The sequence below is a fragment of the Oncorhynchus mykiss genome, chromosome 12, assembly GCF_057628025.1.
Source record: "Oncorhynchus mykiss isolate SJ-2025 chromosome 12, ASM5762802v1, whole genome shotgun sequence".
Classification (NCBI taxonomy): Eukaryota; Metazoa; Chordata; class Actinopteri; order Salmoniformes; family Salmonidae; genus Oncorhynchus; species Oncorhynchus mykiss.
The window spans coordinates 8,299,658-8,317,414 of NC_143033.1; the positions used below are offsets into that span (position 1 = coordinate 8,299,658).

General features: G+C 45.6%; 2 protein-coding genes across 5 annotated transcripts in view; one reads left to right on the forward strand and one right to left on the reverse strand.

Moving 5' to 3' along the window:
• Positions 1-115: 115 nt before the first annotated feature.
• On the forward strand, positions 116-4,489 carry sowahb (sosondowah ankyrin repeat domain family member B). The gene is made up of 2 exons (XM_021622577.3): positions 116-3,534; positions 3,576-4,489. Exon 1 carries the CDS (start codon positions 402-404, stop codon positions 2,958-2,960), a length of 2,559 nt encoding a protein of 852 aa, XP_021478252.1. The 5' UTR covers positions 116-401; the 3' UTR covers positions 2,961-3,534; positions 3,576-4,489.
• Positions 4,490-6,972: 2,483 nt separating this feature from the next.
• Positions 6,973-17,757, reverse strand: part of LOC110523118 (protein Shroom3) — a 158,445-nt gene continuing 147,660 nt past the window's right edge. For all 4 annotated transcript variants that reach the window (XM_036936803.2, XM_090191617.1, XM_036936804.2 and 1 more), the window contains 3 exons: positions 12,421-12,556; positions 11,888-12,172; positions 6,973-10,070 (listed from right to left, as the gene is read on the reverse strand). In XM_036936803.2, coding sequence (XP_036792698.2) covers positions 9,687-10,070; positions 11,888-12,172; positions 12,421-12,556 — 805 coding nt within the window. In that variant the 3' untranslated portion in view covers positions 6,973-9,686. The remainder of the gene's footprint in view (positions 10,071-11,887; positions 12,173-12,420; positions 12,557-17,757) is intronic.

The window sequence follows — 17,757 nt, forward strand, 5'->3', positions numbered from 1 at the left end:
AATTGAGATAGGGGCTTGCCATTTGGGACGAATTCGGGGTCGTTTTCCCAGTCCCTATAAGTGATTCTTTCGTCAACGTGTATAATAAGAACGGATTCCTGCAATTAATAGATTCAGGCCTGACTGCAGCATGCGTTTTAGTGGTAGGTGTTGACCAGACAAAGGCTGTAGGTTATGATTTGTCCTGTCTTCAAATGTCAACATTGAAATGTAGCCCATCGGATGGTAGGCAATTTATATTACGTAACATTTCATGCGCAAAGCTAACGGCCGTGTTGACCGAAGCTCCGGTGTGCAGGTGGAGTTAAACATGTTCACATGGGGTGGAGTTAATTGTTGCTGGCGCAGAAAAAAAAACGTGACAATCAATTGAACTTTGAAACTTCAAGCAAACAGACAGAATGGCTACCGATTTTACTCAGGATTCGGTGTTGCACTTTCTCCAATTCAAGGGTGGGAGAGTGAAGAACTCGGACCTGTTGGCTCACTTCAAAACGTTCCTACGCGACCACGAGAACCAGACGTACAACCGGCAACTGTTTAAAACGTTTGTGAACTCTGTGGCTGTGGTGAAACCAGAGGAGGGAGTATCATACGTTGTGCTAAGGAAGAAATGTCTGGGGCAGGTTGCTGGAGATATCGCCGCCGCATACCACTCACCAAAGCCTCGCGCTAGACAACAACCGGCGCCACAGGCGAGACCGAGGGAGAGAGACCAGTCATCGAGAGCTCCGGTAAACCGAAACCAGCAGAGAGGTCAGATGGGACTGATTGAGACGCACTTTCATGAATTACACGTTCCACCAGGCGACACCAACCAACTCACCGACAAGGTATTAGCCTCGGCTGGAATTGTCAACAACAACAACAACGTGGAAACAACTATCAATTACGAAAAGCCTATCCAATGCTCCTCGCCACATGTGCCAGACCATGCCTCACCTCCTATATACAACAGAGATGCACCATTCCTCCCATCGTACAATGCAGCAATATCAAAGTGGTCAGAAGATGGGAGTGGTCAGAGCTTTGAAGCAGAATGGGAACTGAATCACAAAGGTATTTACATTAGCGGTTCCAAACTTGGCCAGCAGTCAAAAGAACCAAAGAGGAAGAGGTCCTATCCGCCCCCTGAGTTCCTATACACAGAGGTGAAACCTCCAGCGTCTCACCCAACACCGGTCCAACAGAATGCAGTGCAGCCACAGAGGAAAACTTCTGAAAATGACCACAGAAGGACAGCTACAGCATGGCCACTGCTCACCACTCTAGAGCATGCCAGCTCCTCTCCTTGTTTATCTGATGGTTACAGTCCTCCTGCTGCTCCACGCGCTCTACTGACCCCTGACCCCCAGGTGACGCGGAGTAACGGCAACTTGGATGGCAGTTACCACCTCCACCATAGGATCCCACAGCAGCCCAGACCAAAACAAGATGGACTCCCAGCAGCTCCACTGCACGCTACACCTGCCTGTCAGCTGACGCAGAGCAATGGCAGCCTACCTGTACCACAGAAGGATGGAGTCCCAGCCCCTGTTCCGGACATCCAGTATCCGGAAGAGGGAGGAGCTGCTGTTACCCAGTCCAGAGCCCAGACCCTGCCTTTCCCACGCAGCCTACTCCTGGACTCTGCCTACCAGGACCACACTGCTGGGTGTACTGATGGGTTTGGGTACCCTGAGCACCACCACCAGGCCAGCTCTGACTTCTCCTCCAGCCACAGCAGTCTCTCCCTAGCCCAGTCACTGGACTCCAGGGATGAGTGGCCCCAGCGTTCCCCTAGAGAGGAGTGGGCCAGCAATGAAACTCTCAGCTACCAGGACCTGAACTACCCAGGTGAGCAGCAGAGGGTGAAAGTGCACGATATGCTCTGCCGTGCTCAGGAGGCCAAACTGCTCTCTCAGATGCACCGCGCTGAGAGGAGAGCGCCCTGGTCTCACCATCACTCCACCGGTTACCTTGACGATGAGGCGAACAGAGCGTCGTCATGGCACCACTCCACAGGTCATCTCCATGATGACAATGGGTCCAAGTCCATTGAGTCCACCTTTCTTCCTGGTTCAGACCCAGAGCACCACCTCCGACCCCCTGTTCGGCGAATCAGCAGCCGGTTCCGCAGCCGTATGTGCCGCAGCCTCGGAGCCGACCTGGACCAACTGTTCCCGGAGGACAGCGTCTCGGCACGGCACAACCGCCTCCACCTCCTCTCCTCCAACCTCAGCATCAGCCACTCCTTCTCCACCCCCACCTCTCGTACACCCAGCTACAGAAACCTGAGGCGGGAGATGCACTCCGGGGCCTCCAGTAACAAGAGCCTGAACGGAGCCTCTAACTCTGGCGGCCATGACAGCTCCTACTTCCACTGCCACGATCTGGTCCCCCTGGAGACGAAGGAACATGACTGGCTGGTGAAGGGCGCCACTGGGACCTGGACCGACATCTACACCCTGTTCAGAGATGAACCCAGCCTCCTCACCAAGAGAGACTTCATCACTGGTTATACCATCCTGCACTGGATCGCTAAACATGGAGACCACCGGGTCCTCAACACACTCTGGTACGGAGTCAACAAAGCCGGGTTGAAACTGGACGTGGATGTGAAGACTACCTGTGGCTACACGCCTCTTCACCTGGCCGCCATCCACGGGAACAACAAGATGATCCGGCTGCTTGTTTATAAGTTCAGGGCTAACGTGTCCCTCAGGGATACCAGTGGGAAGAAGGCCTGGCAGTACCTGGGCCGGACCGGCCCCAAGGACCTGCTACAGATGCTAGGGGCCCCTCACTGCTGGACTTCCACAGGGGGTAGCTCCACACCCTCAGGGGAGAGACCCAGAAGGCCCGCTGCAACCTCAGCCACGGTAAAGAAGTCCATGTCCATAACTGGGTTCCTCAAGCATAAAACCCTAGTAAAGTTCCCAGGATGGGAGGGTTCTCAGTCTCCCGAATCCTTTGTGTGAGAATAGCGTGAACTTCAGGGTGAGTCTGCCTGCTCTGAGGGTGTGGCTACTGACAAGACCTACCACACAGCTCAAGGCTCTTACTAAGTAAGCCGTTTGGGGTCTTTACTACTTTGATTTGCCACTTAAAAACTTTCTTGGTTATTTCAAATGTTTTTCCATTTATAAAAAATAAAAAATAAAAAGTAAAACCTAATAAATGAATAAGAGGGTGGGATTATGTTATTGAGCTGTCTAAATTAACGTATTGGGATTTGGATTATGATGTGGCATCAACTATCACTTGTGAAATCCTATCATGACACGAAGCACTAGAATCAGTCATTAAGTTAGATCTCTTAAGGGATTGTATTAAACTATGATACCTCAGTATAATTGCTTTGCCATTTTGTTTATTTGCTGCTGGGGAAATGGCTTCCATTCTCGTGTGCTCGTTTTCAATGACCAAAGAATACTCCTTTTTTTTTTTTTTTTTTAAATGCTTTTTCTCTAACAAAAGTGTACTGTGTGTCAGTTGTTCGTGCTTAAGTGGGTTCAGATTTCAAGTGATGTGACCTGACTCTGGAATGTGGTAGTGAGAGGATCTATTTTCTCTTTTATTTTCTTTGTTCAAAGACCTTTCAAAGTAGCACTGTTATTATTGCATCATCTGACTGGACTAAAATGTCAGGAATCCTTCCCTTCAGTTGCACCAAGTTGCTTACCTTGTACAATGTTTGGAGGTTCACTCAGTATAGATTGCTTGGCTTCATTCACTTCCGATTGACACTACAAGGCATACACAGTACTCACATGAACTGTTTTCTCCATGTGCACTTAAATCATTATTTTTATGATGCCTCATGTCCCGAGGTGCTTAAACAATCCAGACTGGTATTTTGATGTACCCCAGAAGCCATTTCCATGAAGGGACACACGTCGGGATTTTGGTAACGAGACCCTTTATCTACTTCTCCAGAGTCAGGTGTCCTCTCTCTTGTGTGTCCAGTATTAAGGAACTTAGAGGTTCTAGTTTTGTGAGCCAATGCTAACTAGCATTAACGGAATGACCGGAAGTCTATGGTAACTGCTAGCACGCTAGTAGAAGTATCCCTTTAAGCACTCTTATGTATTTTGTCTCCGACACTACTGTTGTTGATTTAAATTAAATGTTAACCTGTGTTAAAATTGAACTTGCAGAGAGAGTGCTAACGAAGGCTAATTTACAAATGGAACCCTATTCCCTATATAGTGCACTACTTTAGACCAGGGCCCTACAGAACCCTATTCCCTATATAGTGCACTACTTTAGACCAGGGCCCATATAGGGAATAGGGTGCCATTTGGGGGGGGGGACAGCCTAATACTCAAAACTTACATTTACTGTACATTTGTTTTGCTCTTAATGGAAAAAAAACAACATAAAATATATATTGTCACTGGGTGTGAATGGGAGGCTGTTATATCAAGCATTGTATTGTATAACCTGTTAGACATTATGTCTATAGCTTTCCTTTTCTATGAATAAAAAGCATATCATTGTATATTAACTGCTATAGTTGTTAGCATTTCTTCAAAGATTATTGTCAACACATTAGCTGTTTGTGTCACCTCTGCTGTTAACTGTTGTAGCATGGGCTCTCGAGTGGCTCAGCGGTCTACGGCACTGCATCTACAGTCCCTGGTTCGAATCCAGGCTGTATCACATCCGTCCGTGATTGGGAGTCCCATAGGGCGGCGCACAATTGGCCCAGCGTCGCCGAGGTAGGCCGTCATTGTAAATAAGAATTTGTTCTTAACTGACTTGGTCTAGTTCAAATAAAGGTCACACACCCCTGTGATCTGATTCCTGTCAACAACCAAGACCTCGTTCAGTGGACAAACCTTCTGGGATTTTGCAGATAGAAACATCATGAATAGAGCAGACATGATTTACCCTACATGTCAGAGAGCCATGTCTGTTCTACAAAACTAATTTCTATCTGAACGTTCCACAATGTTGTCTCATGCTGAACGCAGACCTGATAAACAAGCATGTTTCTTTTGACTATTTCTCTCAACCTGTAATACAACAGGCAGTTGGGAGAGAATTCTAGGGATAGTCTATTGGTTTTCTTACCCTGTAGGAGTCTATGGACCTGGTATGACAGCGATCCATGCTTTGGTTTAGGGCTCTATTCAATCCGATTCGCTGAAGTTCAGCTTTACAGCGTGATTGACATTTAAAGGCAATGTTCCCGCGATAGCAGAGACTCCATTCACGATAAATGCTGCATCATGTTCAATTAATCTATAAGTGACTTCATTGATCTTCACAATGAATTTGAGATACATTTGGATGATTTAGAAACGATGCGTGCATTTTTTTTTTTGTATGTAATTTGGGTGAAATATCCCTTTAACAGTGGAAGGAATGATGAGAATGTTATGACAAGTCCTACCAGCACTCTGGACACTGCTATGTTGAGCTATCATGTTACACTGGGTTAGCTCTCCCGAGGGCAAATAGTCCACAAGTCAAGTCACTAGGACAGTCAGTGGACCAGTCAACTTCTAGGATGAGGAACGTGAACTGCAACACACACACTTCACACAAGCAGGCTGTTTCACATTGGCAGTCCCATAGGGCGGCGCACAATTGGCCCAGCGTCGTCCGGGTTTGGCCGTCATTGTAATTAAGAATTTGTTCTCAACTGACTTGCCTCGTTAAATAAAGGTTAAATAAATAACAATAAAAGCAACGTTGCAGTATGACTTGACTTGAATGTCCAAGACAAATGTCCCTAGCCTGAGTGCCAGTCTGTTGGTGCTATCATGCACACTCTAGCCTGAGAACCAGTCTGTTGGTGCTATCATGCCCACTCTAGCCTGAGAGCCAGTCTGTTGGTGCTATCATGCCCAATCTAGCCTGAGGGCCAGTCTGTTGGTGCTATCATGCCCAATCTAGCCTGAGGGCCAGTCTGTTGGTGCTATCATGCCCACTCTAGCCTGAGGGCCAGTCTGTTGGTGCTATCATGCCCACTCTGGCCTGAGAGCCAGTCTGTTGGTGCTATCATGCCCACTCTAGCCTGAGAGCCAGTATGTTGGTGCTATCATGCCCACTCTAGCCTGAGAGCCAGTCTGTTGGTGCTATCATGCCCACTCTAGCCTGAGAGCCAGTCTGTTGGTGCTATCATGCCCACTCTAGCCTGAGAGCCAGTCTGTTGGTGCTATCATGCCCAGTCTAGCCTGAGGGCCAGTCTGTTGGTGCTATCATGCCCACTCTAGCCTGAGAGCCAGTCTGTTGGTGCTATCATGCCCACTCTAGCCTGAGTGCCAGTCTGTTGGTGCTATCATGCCCACTCTAGCCTGAGAGCCAGTCTGTTGGTGCTATCATGCCCACTCTTAGCCTGAGAGACAGTCTGTTGGTGCTATCATGCCTACTCTAGCCTGAGTGCCAGTCTGTTGGTGCTATCATGCCCACTCTAGCCTGAGAGCCAGTCTGTTGGTGCTATCATGCCCAATCTAGCCTGAGAGCCAGTCTGTTGGTGCTATCATGCCCACTCTAGCCTGAGTGCCAGTATGTTGGTGCTATCATGCCCAATCTAGCCTGAGTGCCAGTCTGTTGGTGCTATCATGCCCACTCTAGCCTGAGTGCCAGTCTGTTGGTGCTATCATGCCCACTCTAGCCTGAGAGCCAGTCTGTTGGTGCTATCATGCCCACTCTAGCCTGAGAGCCAGTCTGTTGGTGCTATCATGCCCACTCTAGCCTGAGAGCCAGTCTGTTGGTGCTATCATGCCCACTCATTGTCACTTTTGGGTTGACATCTGACAATGAGCTATGGAGCACAAACTGATCTGGGACCAGGCTATAGAAGGAGACAACAGATCTGGGACCAGGCTATAGAAGGAGACAACAGATCTGGGACCAGGCTAACATGTCCCTTCAGGGAGAATAAAATTGATCTTATCTCATCCACAACAGAACAGATACACCATGGCTGATGACATTATAGAATAGTTAGTCAAAGTACAGAAAGACAACAACAAAGGCTCTGTTTAAAAAATAGATTTATTTGTAGAACAAGGATCTTTTTTCCAATCAGCCTCCCTTCTCCAATCAGCCTCCCTTCTCCTACGCTTCGTAAAGCACGATTGATACATGGAATTTTGATTAGGAAAATCTGTCAAATCTGAGAATTCAGTTGTGCTTCTGAAAAGCTATGAAGAAAAATATGGATGGCACCATTATTGGTGCAAATAGTAACATGAATATGTGCCTGATACAGTATATTTGACTCAAATTAGAATAATTATGTAGATGCTTTTTCTCTCAAAAGGACACAACAATATCAATTGGCATAGTACATTTTGGGGAGGGAAAACAAGCAAGGAGTCACAGGACTCTACACTCACGCTGACACTACACACCACACACACACACACACACACACACACACACACACACACACACACACACACACACACACACACACACACACACACACACACACACACACACACACACACACACACACACACACACACACACACACACACACACACACACACACACACACACACACACACACACACACACACACACACACACACACACAGATACCACACACACACTGATACCACACACACACACTTCCCACTGGGCAAAAACAGGTTGAATCAAGGTTGTTTCCACGTCATTTCAACCCAACAAATCAATGTGATGATGTTGAATCAACGTAGAAAACAGATTAGATTTGCAAAAAAGTCATCAACAAAAGGATATTTAGTCTCGTTTTTTCACCCAACTTTTAACCTAATTCCAATGACACGGTGAAAAGTTTAGTTGAATTCACAAATTCTAGAACATTACATCATCATGACATCATCTTGCCTTCTCTGAGAGAAATCACATTTGTTTTAACTTTCACATAATTTTTTTCAGTTTCCAAAAAAATATAAAATGTTTTTTTTGTTTGTTTGTCATCTACATATTAAAAATCATAAGAGGTTAGCAGACACCATATGTACAGCCACTTGCATTCCTTTTTTTTGAATAATATAAATAATTATAGCAGTTGTTGTCAATGTCATGGTAGCTTTTATCACAAACTATCATTTTCGAGTCTGAATTAGAAGTGTTTGAAGCATAATATTGCCTTAGATTGTGACTACATATTAATATGAGTGAGAGCGTGCTATTATGTTGGTAAAGAAAACAGGCCTATTTGATTTGATTTGATATTTCAGGTCTGGTTCCTCCTGACCAATAGGAACAGAATGAGAAATAGAAGCCATTCTAGTTCTGTGATTCTGACCATTCTGACCAATCAGTAGTTAAACTGCCCCCCAAAAAAGTGCTCAGCTGTAGTGATATACAAACGTAAAGGCAGTAGTAATGTTATAAATATATGGGGAACAACATTTCTTGACAGGAAGTTGTACATCCACCATCGTTACTCTCAAAGCTTTGATCCACTCGTATGAATACAACTAGGTACCTCAACAGTGTATTGAATCAACCAAAGACATGCTGAGTGGCCAGTCAGAATACAGATATGTGAAAAAGCTTGAGTAACATAGGAAGCATAAATAGAGGCACAAGAATGCATCGATCATGAATGCAGTCTGTCTGAATGCAATCTGTCTGAACGCAGTCTGTCTAAATGCAGTCTGTCTGCCTGAATGCAGTCTGTCTGAATGCAGTCTGTCTAAATGCAATCTGTCTGAACGCAGTCTGTCTGAATGCAGTCTGTCTGCCTGAATGCAGTCTGTCTGAATGCAGTCTGTCTGAATGCAATCTGTCTGAACGCAGTCTGTCTGCCTGAATGCAGTCTGTCTGCCTGTCTGTCTGAATGCAGTCTGCCTGTCTGTCTACTGGTCTGTCTGCCTGTCTGTCTGCATGTCTGCTTGTCTGTCTACCGGTCTGTCTGTCTGCCTGTCTGTCTGCCTGTCTGTCTGTCTGCCTGTCTGTCTGTGCCTGCCTGTCTGCCTGCCTGCCTGTCTGTCTGTCTGCCTGTCTGTCTGTGCCTGCCTGTCTGTCTGTCTGCCTGTCTGTCTACCGGTCTGTCTGTCTGTCTGTCTGTCTGCATGTCTGTCTGAATGCAGTCTGTCTGCCTGTCTGTCTGAATGCAGTCTGCCTGTCTGTCTACTGGTCTGTCTGCCTGTCTGTCTGCTTGTCTGTCTACCGGTCTGTCTGTCTGCCTGTCTGTCTGCCTGTCTGTCTGTCTGCCTGTCTGTCTGTGCCTGCCTGTCTGCCTGCCTGCCTGTCTGTCTGCCTGTCTGTCTGTGTGCCTGTCTGTCTGTGCCTGCCTGTCTGCCTGTCTGCCTGCCTGTCTGTCTGCCTGTCTGTCTGTGCCTGCCTGTCTGCCTGTCTGCCTGTCTGTCTGTCTGTCTGTCTGCCTGTCTGTCTACCGGTCTGTCTGTCTGTCTGTCTGTCTGTCTGTCTGTCTGTCTGTCTGCCTGTCTGTCTGTGCCTGCCCGTCCGTCCGTCCGCCCGCCCGTCTGTCTGTCTGTCTGTCTGTCTACCAGTCTGTCTGTCTGTCTGTCTGTCTGTCTACCGGTCTGTCTGTCTGTCTGTCTGTCTGCCTGCAACAAGGGGACAGACCGACAGACATCCTTCCTGCTTCATATAGAGCAGAACTGGATGAACTGTATCTCTCTCTTCAACCAAGTACTGTTGTATCTTACTCATGGTGCTCCTCCCACTGAGTCAGAGACACAGCAACTGTAGGAGTGACCAGGAGCAGTGTTGTTGTTGGGGTGATGTCACAGTGATGTCACAGTGGTGGAGCGGACTGTTTGGGTAGGACCAAGGTTAGGGCTGGGAGCTCTAAGGTTAGAGCCGAGGCTGGGGTTCAACCCAGGGATAGGTGAGCGGGGCTGGGCCTGATGATCCCCTGGAGAGATAGTCTCAGCCAGCCTGCTGAGCTGTTCATCCCACTGCTTAAGGAGCTCATCCAGGTGTCTCTGGCGGATCAGCAGGGCTGGTTTCATACAGACGAAGTGCTGGTAGTCTCTAAGCTGCGGCCCAGTCAGGTACCCACCCAGGATGTCCAGTACCACACGCTCGCGCCGGTCCAGATTCTCCTTCAGCTCCCTGGCATCCTCGTGCTGACTACACAGCTGTCTGCGTTTCTGCTGTAAGGACTCCTGAGTTAACACAGATATATAGATTATTAAAGACATCCTGGTGCTGACGACGCAGATTCCCGAGGGCAGAGAGAGACTGTTAGTGATAGGTGAATAGAGTCTTTACACAGAGAGACTCCTGGTTAAACTAGAGGAGATAGACATCCTGTCTGCTGTAGACTCCTGAGGGGAGAGAGATAGAGGGGATGTGGGTTAGTAAATACGCACAGACACTATGACCTGGCACCACCTAGTGGCCATCATGTGACACATCTACAGAACCATGTTCATTATGAATGAGATAGGAGGACACCAGTAGAGGAAACTAGATTAGTAAAAGCCTTGATAACACATGATGACATTTGAGTAAAGTACAGCAACCCAGGCTGAACGACATCCTCTCAGGAGGGCAGAATAGAAAGGGCGCAGGAATCAATCCGTGTATCAGAGGGGAGGAGCCCTGTAGAGTACCAGTGACTGAAGTAAAATCACATTTTAACACACCGTGGCGTTCCATCGTTAAGGGAGGGAGGCTGAGGTAGCACCATGATGTCCTCGCTTCTGAACACAGCCAAACACAAGACGGGTGTAAGGCTTGATAAAAAAGCCCAGGCTCCGTCAGAACATCCCGTAGATCAACAAGCTGTCTGCCGGTCTGTGACCTCATTCAATACCACAATATGAGACAGACTGTCTGGAGCAAAGTGTGATTCCCTGGAAGTCAAGGAGGTATAGTGTATAATGTATAGTGTATAATGTATAATGTATAGTGTATAGTGTATAGTGTATAATGTATAGTGTATAATGTATAGTGCATAGTGCATAATGTATAATGTATAGTGTATAGTGTATAATGTATAGTGTATAGTGTATAGTGTATAGTGTATAGTGTATAGTGTATAGTGTATAATGTATAGTGTATAGTGTATAGTGTATAGTGTATAGTGTATAGTGTATAATGTATAGTGTATAATTTATAGTGTATAGTGTATAGTGTATAATGTATAGTGTATAGTGTATAATGTATAGTGTATAATGTATAGTGTATAATGCATAATGTATAATGTATAGTGTATAGTGTATAGTGTATAGTGTATAATGCATAATGCATAATGTATAGTGTATAGTGTATAATGTATAGTGTATAATGTATAATGTATAGTGTATAATGCATAATGTATAATGTATAGTGTATAGTGTATAGTGTATAGTGTATAATGCATAATGCATAATGTATAGTGTATAGTGTATAATGTATAGTGTATAATGTATAATGTATAGTGTATAATGCATAATGTATAATGTATAGTGTATAATGTATAATGTATAGTGTATAGTGTATAGTGTATAGTGTATAATGTATAGTGTATAATGTATAATGTATAGTGTATAATGTATAATGTATAGTGTATAGTGTATAATGTATAGTGTATAATGTATAATGTATAGTGTATAGTGTATAATGTATAATGTATAGTGTATAATGTATAGTGTATAATGTATAGTGTATAATGTATAATGTATAGTGTATAATGTATAGTGTATAATGTATAGTGTATAATGTATAATGTATAGTGTATAATGCATAATGTATAATGTATAGTGTATAATGTATAATGTATAGTGTATAGTGTATAGTGTATAGTGTATAATGTATAGTGTATAATGTATAATGTATAGTGTATAATGTATAGTGTATAATGTATAGTGTATAGTGTATAATGTATAATGTATAGTGTATAGTGTATAGTGTATAGTGTATAATGTATAGTGTATAATGTATAATGTATAGTGTATAATGTATAGTGTATAGTGTATAGTGTAGTTTAATATCTCACCCTTTCCTCTTGGCTGTCCTCTGTCTCCTCCTCTCTGTCCAGGGCAGAGAGAGCGTTATGGACCCGGGCCAGCCGGCCACACAGAGACAGCAGAAGGTTGACTATCTTATCCATGTCCCCGATGAGCATCTTGTACTTCTCCCTCTCGTTGGGCTTACAGTGCTCCTGAACCAGGCTCTCTATGTGACCCCCTAGGGCCTGGAACCTCCTCTGCTCCTCCGCCAGAACCTCCTTCTCCTCTCGCAAGGAAGTAATGCTCAGAGTCAGGGCCTGGAGTAGCTCCACCTAGTGGACGGGAGAAGTTAGCAACAACGGTGTATTGTGTCTATTGTGTCTCCACTTCTCTTCCACCAGAGATCTTCTGGATCCCCGAGGACCATAGGTTGGATGGGCATTTGTCTTTCATTTTCCTTACTTTTATATCAATCAGTTAATTCAAAGATTCATGTAATTGTATTGCCTTTGATTTGATCTGATAAAAACAATTGTTTGCAAAAAAAAAAAAAAAAAATTAATTTAAGGTAAATTCAGACCTTCTTCTGATTGAAGTCTGTCTCATCCTCATCCAGATCTGTGTCCACCTCGCCTCCTCTTCCTCCTCCTGCTCCTCCTCCTCCCTCTGTTCTCTGCAGCAGATTGGGTCCTATAGAACAGACACCATCTTGACTTCTACAAGAAGAAAGAAAAGGATGTTTTATTGTCACATACACAGGAAAGGTGCAGTGAAATATGTTGTTTTACTGGGTCAGGCATAGTAGTACGGCACCCCATGGAACAGAGACATAAAGAACGTAGCAACAGTTAGCGTTACTACCACTTGAATAGACTGACACATTACATCCTGAAACTCATGATCGAAACTGACACATACTGTAAAACAAGCAGTCAGCAACAAGCACTAGTCTGTTGAATAGTGTGTCTGAATGCCAAAATAATTAGTATGGTATTCTGGGTGTGTGTGTGTGTGTGTGTGTTATTTGGGTGAAACACACACACACACACACACACACACACACACACACACACACACACACACACACACACACACACACACACACACACACACACACACACACACACACACACACACACACACACACACACACACACACACACACACACACACACACACACACACACACACACACACACACACACACACACACACAACTACTATAAGGAATGTGCTGTGGCTGGTTTGTTTTCATGACTGGCCTATTTGGCAGGATGGAAAGGCAGAATAGAATGTTTTAGACAGAACGACATTCAACAGTAGAATCAGGTTACACCCACCTCTGACACCGAGGATTCTAACAACCCAACTGTCCTCTGGTTCTATTTTAATATAATACATTTCATATTTAAACATATTACCTATACAAATTATCAAGTTAATTTCCCAAATACTCAAAAATCCAGCCGAGATTTTGTAGAATATATACCATCTTGGGTTGAAAATGATAAAGCTACAGGAGGGTTTCTGTCCAGGAACAGGGTTTGAGTTAAAACCTACAGGAGGGTTTCTCTCCAGGAACAGGGTTGGAGTTAAAACCTACAGGAGGGTTTCTCTCCAGGAACAGGGTTGGAGTTACAACCTACAGGAGGGTCTCTCTCCAGGAACAGGGTTGGAGTTAAAACCTACAGGAGGGTATCTCTCCAGGAACAGGGTTGGAGTTAAAACCTACAGGAGGGTCTCTCTCCAGGAACAGGGTTGGAGTTAAAACCTACAGGAGGGTATCTCTCCAGGAACAGGGTTGGAGTTAAAACCTACAGGAGGGTATCTCTCCAGGAACAGGGTTGGAGTTAAAACCTACAGGGGGGTATCTCTCCAGGAACAGGGTTGGAGTTAAAACCTACAGGAGGGTTTCTCTCCAGGAACAGGGTTGGAGTTAAAACCTACAGGATGGTTTCTCTCCAGGAACAGGGTTGGAGTTAAAACCTACAGGAGGGTCTCTCTCCAGGAACAGGGTTGGAGTTAAAACCTACAGTAGGGTCTCTCTCCAGGAACAGGGTTGGAGTTAAAACCTACAGGAGGGTCTCTCCAGGAACAGGGTTGGAGTTAAAACCTACAGGAGGGTCTCTCTCCAGGAACAGGGTTGGAGTTAAAACCTACAGGAGGGTATCTCTCCAGGAACAGGGTTGGAGTTAAAACCTACAGGAGGGTCTCTCTCCAGGAACAGGGTTGGAGTTAAAACCTACAGGAGGGTATCTCTCCAGGAACAGGGTTGGAGTTAAAACCTACAGGAGGGTATCTCTCCAGGAACAGGGTTGGAGTTAAAACCTACAGGAGGGTATCTCTCCAGGAACAGGGTTGGAGTTAAAACCTACAGGAGGGTATCTCTCCAGGAACAGGGTTGGAGTTAAAACCTACAGGAGGGTCTCTCTCCAGGAACAGGGTTGGAGTTAAAACCTACAGGAGGGTATCTCTCCAGGAACAGGGTTGGAGTTAAAACCTACAGGGGGGTATCTCTCCAGGAACAGGGTTGGAGTTAAAACCTACAGGAGGGTTTCTCTCCAGGAACAGGGTTGGAGTTAAAACCTACAGGATGGTTTCTCTCCAGGAACAGGGTTGGAGTTAAAACCTACAGGAGGGTCTCTCTCCAGGAACAGGGTTGGAGTTAAAACCTACAGTAGGGTCTCTCTCCAGGAACAGGGTTGGAGTTAAAACCTACAGGAGGGTCTCTCTCCAGGAACAGGGTTGGAGTTAAAACCTACAGGAGGGTATCTCTCCAGGAACAGGGTTGGAGTTAAAACCTACAGGAGGGTATCTCTCCAGGAACAGGGTTGGAGTTAAAACCTACAGGAGGGTATCTCTCCAGGAACAGGGTTGGAGTTAAAACCTACAGGAGGGTATCTCTCCAGGAACAGGGTTGGAGTTAAAACCTACAGGAGGGTCTCTCTCCAGGAACAGGGTTGGAGTTAAAACCTACAGGAGGGTATCTCTCCAGGAACAGGGTTGGAGTTAAAACCTACAGGAGGGTAGCTCTCCAGGAACAGGGTTGGAGTTAAAACCTACAGGAGGGTAGCTCTCCAGGAACAGGGTTGGAGTTAAAACCTACAGGAGGGTCTCTCTCCAGGAACAGGGTTGGAGTTAAAACCTACAGGAGGGTAGCTCTCCAGGAACAGGGTTGGAGTTAAAACCTACAGGAGGGTAGCTCTCCAGGAACAGGGTTGGAGTTAAAACCTACAGGAGGGTATCTCTCCAGGAACAGGGTTGGAGTTAAAACCTACAGGAGGGTCTCTCTCCAAGAACAGGGTTGGAGTTAAAACCTACAGGAGGGTCTCTCTCCAGGAACAGGGTTGGAGTTAAAACCTACAGGAGGGTCTCTCTCCAGGAACAGGGTTGGAGTTAAAACCTACAGGAGGGTATCTCTCCAGGAACAGGGTTGGAGTTAAAACCTACAGGAGGGTCTCTCTCCAGGAACAGGGTTGGAGTTAAAACCTACAGGAGGGTCTCTCTCCAGGAACAGGGTTGGAGTTAAAACCTACAGGAGGGTCTCTCTCCAGGAACAGGGTTGGAGTTAAAACCTACAGGAGGGTAGCTCTCCAGGAACAGGGTTGGAGTTAAAACCTACAGGAGGGTATCTCTCCAGGAACAGGGTTGGAGTTAAAACCTACAGGAGGGTCTCTCTCCAGGAACAGGGTTGGAGTTAAAACCTACAGGAGGGTATCTCTCCAGGAACAGGGTTGGAGTTAAAACCTACAGGAGGGTCTCTCTCCAGGAACAGGGTTGGAGTTAAAACCTACAGGAGGGTATCTCTCCAGGAACAGGGTTGGAGTTAAAACCTACAGGAGGGTCTCTCTCCAGGAACAGGGTTGGAGTTAAAACCTACAGGAGGGTCTCTCTCCAGGAACAGGGTTGGAGTTAAAACCTACAGGAGGGTATCTCTCCAGGAACAGGGTTGGAGTTAAAACCTACAGGAGGGTAGCTCTCCAGGAACAGGGTTGGAGTTAAAACCTACAGGAGGGTCTCTCTCCAAGAACAGGGTTGGAGTTAAAACCTACAGGAGGGTATCTCCAGGAACAGGGTTGGAGTTAAAACCTACAGGAGGGTAGCTCTCCAGGAACAGGGTTGGAGTTAAAACCTACAGGAGGGTATCTCTCCAGGAACAGGGTTGGAGTTAAAACCTACAGGAGGGTATCTCCAGGAACAGGGTTGGAGTTAAAACCTACAGGAGGGTATCTCTCCAGGAACAGGGTTGGAGTTAAAACCTACAGGAGGGTCTCTCTCCAGGAACAGGGTTGGAGTTAAAACCTACAGGAGGGTAGCTCTCCAGGAACAGGGTTGGAGTTAAAACCTACAGGAGGGTATCTCTCCAGGAACAGGGTTGGAGTTAAAACCTACAGGAGGGTATCTCTCCAGGAACAGGGTTGGAGTTAAAACCTACAGGAGGGTATCTCTCCAGGAACAGGGTTGGAGCCCTGGTTTAGAGTACAGGATCAAAGCCTTTTCTGCATGTACAAAAAGCATGGTCACGTTTTGTTCTACAAACTGCGATGTTAATTCATGTCAGTAGACGGCAGTGCTGCTCAGCCTCCACCAAGAGACAGTATGATCTGATGTTACCTAGCTCTAACATGGAGAGAGAGACAGACAGTATGATCTGATGATACCTAGCTCTAACATGGAGAGAGAGAGACAGTATGATCTGATGTTACCTAGCTCTAACATGGAGACAGACAGACAGTATGATCTGATGATACCTAGCTCTAACATGGAGAGAGAGACAGACAGTATGATCTGATGTTACCTAGCTCTAACATGGAGAGAGAGAGACAGTATGATCTGATGTTACCTAGCTCTAACATGGAGAGAGACAGTATGATCTGATGTTACCTAGCTCTAACATGGAGAGAGAGAGACAGTATGATCTGATGTTACCTAGCTCTAACATGGAGAGACAGACAGACAGTATGATCTGATGATACCTAACTCTAACATGGAGAGAGACAGACAGACAGTATGATCTGATGTTACCTAGCTCTAACATGGAGAGAGACAGACAGACAGTATGATCTGATGTTACCTAACTCTAACATGGAGAGAGACAGACAGACAGTATGATCTGATGATACCTAACTCTAACATGGAGAGAGACAGACAGACAGTATGATCTGATGTTACCTAGCTCTAACATGGAGAGAGAGAGACAGTATGATCTGATGTTACCTAACTCTAACATGGAGAGAGAGAGACAGTATGATCTGATGTTACCTAGCTCTAACATGGAGAGACAGACAGACAGTATGATCTGATGTTACCTAGCTCTAACATAGAGAGAGAGAGACAGTATGATCTGATGATACCTAGCTCTAACATGGAGAGACAGACAGTATGATCTGATGTTACCTAGCTCTAACATGGAGAGAGACAGTATGATCTGATGATACCTAACTCTAACATGGAGAGAGAGACAGACAGTATGATCTGATGTTACCTAGCTCTAACATGGAGAGAGAGAGACAGTATGATCTGATGTTACCTAACTCTAACATGGAGAGAGAGAGACAGTATGATCTGATGTTACCTAGCTCTAACATGGAGACAGACAGTATGATCTGATGTTACCTAGCTCTAACATGGAGAGAGAGAGACAGTATGATCTGATGTTACCTAACTCTAACATGGAGAGAGAGAGACAGTATGATCTGATGTTACCTAGCTCTAACATGGAGAGAGAGAGACAGACAGTATGATCTGATGTTACCTAGCTCTAACATGGAGAGAGACAGACAGACAGTATGATCTGATGTTACCTAACTCTAACATGGAGACAGACAGTATGATCTGATGATACCTAGCTCTAACATGGAGAGAGAGAGACAGTATGATCTGATGTTACCTAGCTCTAACATGGAGACAGACAGTA